Genomic DNA, 4,711 nt, shown 5'->3' with positions numbered 1-4,711 from the left:
ACTGAGCTCCAGGGGTTTCTCACTCGCAGGCAGGGTTTTTAATCCTTCTCCTGGCTCTTCTCTGATGTAATCACCCTCCGGCTGGAACTGTGGGCTCCGTCTGGGCCCGATCCAGCAGTGAAATCGCCTCTCTGCCCCTACGCGAGATTCCCGCTTACGCAGCCCGGGATGGCGTTCGCCCTTCTGGTCACAGCGTTGCCCCGGGAGCTCACGTTCCGCTGATTACCCTCCCCGCCCCCCAAATCTGCTTCAGAGTCGCTGCTCCCCAGGAGAGACACCCCGTCCCGTGTACGGCTGACGTGCCTCGTTCCGTGTTGTGTACGGTGGCATTTAGCCGCATTCAAACCACAGTATTGGGTTGTGATCCACATCGCTCTGAACCGGGGATCCGGCCTCTCCCTTGTTCCCACTCCCCCAATTTTTGGGTCACCTGCAAACTTTATCGGGGTGATTTTATGTTTTCTTGCAGATCACCGGGAAAGCTGTTACATAGCACTGTTCCGAGACCCGAGCCCGGCGGGAGCCCGGCCGAAGGCGAGCCGCTCGCTGATGATGCCGCATTTCCAGGTACCTTTGAGACCTATCGGTCACCAGCCTTTCGTTCGGTCAATACGGGCCGCGTTACTTTTCTATCGGGCGAGTGTTTTAATCAAAACGCCCCGCAGTACCATGGGAGTCCGTGTCTAATCCGTCACCACGGTCACCTCTAGCGACCCCGCTTGGGTGCGCGTCAGAAACAGAGCTCAGGCCGGCTCGCCCAGTTCTGTGCCGTGACCCCATGCCCATGTGCATTCATTACCTTACCATCTATATGACTCGAGTGCTGCGCCGAGCCGCTCCAGTCTCTTGCCCTCGATCGAGGTCGGGCTGACGGGGCTCGAAATACTCGGCTCGGCCCGTCGGCCCTTTTCAAACACCGGCACATCGGTGGGTTTCGTCCCGTCGCCGGGATCTTGCCCAGTGCTGGGAGTCGCCGACGATCCACAGGACCGGCTCAGCGAGCTCCCCGGCCACCTCTTTTGAAACTCTCGTTAGCGAGACGAGGCGGGGGAGGGAATGTGTGTTATGGGTGGGAGGGGCGAGCTTTCGCGCCCCCCAGAGCCTTTCTGCAGGCTGGGAGAGGGACTCAGCCGCATAGCTAAACACACATTTCGAGGGACCATTCGAGGCGAAGTGGCCATGGGGGCTGGGGGACATTGGGATGTTCTTAGGGTCGCTGTATCATTCAACAGAACCCAGACTCGATGGGGGCCACATCCTGGAAATAAATCTCTCTCAAAGCCCCTTTTCTGGCCTTTAACCCCCCCCCGAACCTCTCCAGACTCATCGGGCGCCAGCGCCCCGCAGACCAGGACCCACCAACTCCAAGGGGTGCCAGCCCCTGCCAGAACAAGGGGCACAACCCCCCCCTTCATTTCCAGATCCGGGGTCCCACATCCGCCTGGGGTACCGCCTCCAGGGTGCTGAATACCCCACCAGCCATTACGTGGGGGGAACCAGGCCAGCGCCCCCAGGGTTGAACTCACGCAGGAAAACGATCAAAAACAAAAACCGCCCGGTCACCGGTGGGCGAACCCTTCTCCCAAAGCAATCGCCCTCCGTCTGAGCTCTCGGGCATGGTCCGCAAAGCAAACCTGCCCCCCACCGCCCAGAGATGAGCCGGGAGCTGAAACTTGTCACTCCGCCAGACACCAAACACCAGGGACTGACATGCCGGATTGACGGCTTCGGACAGCAGCATCCCCCCCATGACTGGAGGGGTGTTAACCGGCCACTTCACCTCCAACGCTCCCTTGAAATGTTTGTTAACCCCTTGTCAGGCTTCGGTTTGTCCCCGATACAATGACAATGCGCCGGCTGCCCAGTTCTCCCTCTGGCCTTTAGCTTTCCTCATCAGTGCCCTACAGTTCTGGTTTATACGTGTCACGACATCCCCCTGCTTCCGGTGGTCGTACATTCAACACTGCTGTCACTTCCCCTGTATGCCAGGCTGGCTTCTTAACCTCTTTCCTGGGGGCTTTGGGGGATTTTCTTAAACAATCCCCACTTCTCACCGACACCGTTCTGCTGAAACTCTCTGCGGCACCGGCCCGAGTCTCCGGGGGACTGGTCTGGAGGTTACTACAGGTAGGAGGCACTGGGGTGATAAGGACCCTCAGGATGAGGACGAGAGTTCACTCGGGGTCCTGACAGGATAGCGTGGACGGGCCCCAGGAACTCCACTTCCTCAGTGTGCCCTGGCTGTCGTCCCCCGCCCCGGCCCATGCCCCAGCTGCCCGAGCTCAGCGGGGTGCCGCCAACTCCGCCCAGGGACACCGGCTTCCTGCTGTTCGGTGCCCGCCCCCGGTTGCCCCCTGCCCGCCCCCAGGGGGTAAAGAACGCCGGACCAGGCGGGGAAAGTCATAGAATTTGGTTTTTTATTAACAGATGAAATTTCCAAGGCCACGGCGCAGGAGGGGGAGTCTGGGGTTTGATAGACAGATGCAAGCAACGTACAGAGGAAACTGAATACTGGGGGGGGGGTCCCATGAACTCCATAACTCCCCCCCGCACACTCCATATGGCTCTCGGGGGGCCCCCAGGCAGCGTCAGGGGGGCAGGGAGGGGAATCAGCTGGCTCCGTGCCCCCCCCATTGTTTAACCCTTGCACTGCTGCTGCAGCTGGGCTCCTATGGGGCCGGGTGGGAGCCAGCGCCCCCTAGAGGGGACAGGTCCCTGCCCCATTCCTTGCCCCCCGAGCCAGCCAGTCCCCACCCTAGGACCAACTCTCCTGGGTCAGTTTGAGAATTACCCCAAATCCACCCCTGGGGGGCGTTCCCAGCCCCCCATGAGACGCAGTCAGGGCTTTAAAGTGCTTTGTTAATGAATCATTGTTACAAAATAAAAATAATTAAAGCAAAATATACACAGAGCCAGGAGGGACCAGGCCCCCCCTGTGTCCCCCCTGTACATTCGCCCCTGTCTGCCTGGCCCAGGGGGAGGAGTTCTGGGGGCACACAAGGCAGTCGGGGGGCTGCTTTAGGGGTTCCCCACCACCACTGCGGCTCCTACCCAGGTGGATGAAAGGCCCTGGCCCCGCCCCACGCCCCCACCTTTAAGCAAAGCGCACTTGGCACAAAGCGATGGGTCTGCGCCCCATGGCCGTTCTGAGTGCCCCCGACAGGGGCTGTGGCCAGTGCAGCGCCCCATAGCGACAGCACTGGGTCCCCCCGCCTCCACCTCCGGCCACCTCCCTCCTCGTGTTTCACAGGGGAGTTTGCCTGTCACCCCACACATGCCTGGGACCCCTCGCCCGGCGCTGAGATGCGGCCACCTCTGGGGCGGGGCGGCTGGTGACACGGGGACCCCTCGCCTGGCGCTGAGACGCGGCCACATCTGGGGCGGGGCGGCTGGTGACGCGGGGACCCCTTGCCCGGTGCTGCGATGCGCCCACCTCTGGGGCGGGGCGGCTGGTGACACGGGGACCCCTCGCCCGGCGCTCAGGCTATGAACAGAGCAGGTCCCCACGGAGTCAGGGGAGGGGCGAGCGAAGTGGGGGGCAGTCAGTCGGGGGGGGGACACACTGTCACCATGGAGAGCCCCCCCAAGCAGCATCAGACACAGGTGGGGGGGAAGGCGGTCAAGGCATCGGTTCTGCTGATTGGTCAGTCCTGATCCTCACAGGCTGTGGGGGCGGAGTCTCCGGCAGAGGGATCCAGTGTCTGAGGGGGCCCCGCCCCTTCCCTCCAGAGGCGGGGCCAGTGCTGGGGGCGGGGCCTTACCAGTTCATGATACAGTTTCTGTTGAGTGTCATGAAGTAAACCTGGCTGCTGCCCCCGGAGCGGACGGAGGCGAAGAAAACCTGGGGGGGAGCAGAGCAGGAGTAAGCCTGGCATGCGCCCACCTCTGGGGCGGGGCGGCCGGGGACACGGGGACCCCTCGCCCGGCGCTGAGATGCGCCCACCTCTGGGGCGGAGCGGCCGGTTACCCAGGGACCCCTCGGGGACACTGGGGCCAGAACTAGCTATGAGCCCCCCCCGCCCGCTGCAGCCCGGCGCCCCCTAGTGCCCACCTTGTCGTTGCGCTCGCACAGGAACTTGAGGCGCTGGGCCCGCTTGTGCATGAAAACCCCGTCCAGGTGCCCCGTCTCCACGGAGCGGATCTCGATGGCCTTCTCGCCCCAGCCCATGATCTGATTGGAGCAGATGTACGCTGGGGGGAGGGGGGAGAGAGTCATGGGGGAGACCCTTCCTCAATGGACCCAGGAGTCCTGGCTCCCAGCCCCCCTGCTCTAACCACCAGTCCCCACTCCCCTCCCAGAGCCAGGGAGAGAACTCAGGAGTCCGGGCTCCCAGCCCCCCCGCTCTATCCCCCCACCGCTGGGGAGGACCCAGGCGTCCGGGCTCACCCACGGAGGTGGGCATCTCCCCCCACTGCAGCACCACGTCCTTGATGATGCGCCCGTAGGTGTTGACGTAGACGCCCTCGTCCTCGTAGCAGAGCAGCATCTCCATCCCCTCCGTGTGGGGCAGGAAGATGATGGCGTGGGGCGTGACCTGGGTCTGGATCTGCTGCCACAGGGCAAAGGTCAGGGGGCAAAGGACACCCCTCCTGCCCGCCCCAGGGCCTGTGACCCCCCCAATGCTGCATGTGTGTGTGTGCCCCATGCCACCCCGATGCCCTCGTGTGCAGGAATCCCTCGCAGTGCCCTGCCCCACAGCACCCGCCCCCC

At 63.2% G+C, this 4,711-nt stretch overlaps 1 protein-coding gene across 1 annotated transcript; it reads right to left on the bottom strand.

The window, feature by feature from the left end:
* Positions 1-2,400: 2,400 nt before the first annotated feature.
* On the bottom strand, positions 2,401-4,660 carry LOC112123981 (misshapen-like kinase 1). Its single transcript, XM_024222535.3, has 3 exons — positions 4,388-4,660; positions 4,052-4,191; positions 2,401-3,841 (listed from the first exon to the last, which is right to left on the bottom strand). Exons 1-3 carry the CDS (start codon positions 4,644-4,646, stop codon positions 3,758-3,760), a joined length of 483 nt encoding a protein of 160 aa, XP_024078303.2. The 5' UTR covers positions 4,647-4,660; the 3' UTR covers positions 2,401-3,757.
* Positions 4,661-4,711: the final 51 nt, after the last annotated feature.

This window comes from Terrapene carolina, unplaced genomic scaffold (genome assembly GCF_002925995.2).
Source record: "Terrapene carolina triunguis isolate 2854851 unplaced genomic scaffold, T_m_triunguis-2.0 Scaffold34825, whole genome shotgun sequence".
Classification (NCBI taxonomy): domain Eukaryota; kingdom Metazoa; phylum Chordata; order Testudines; family Emydidae; genus Terrapene; species Terrapene triunguis.
This window is presented reverse-complemented; position numbering and strand designations above follow the sequence as displayed.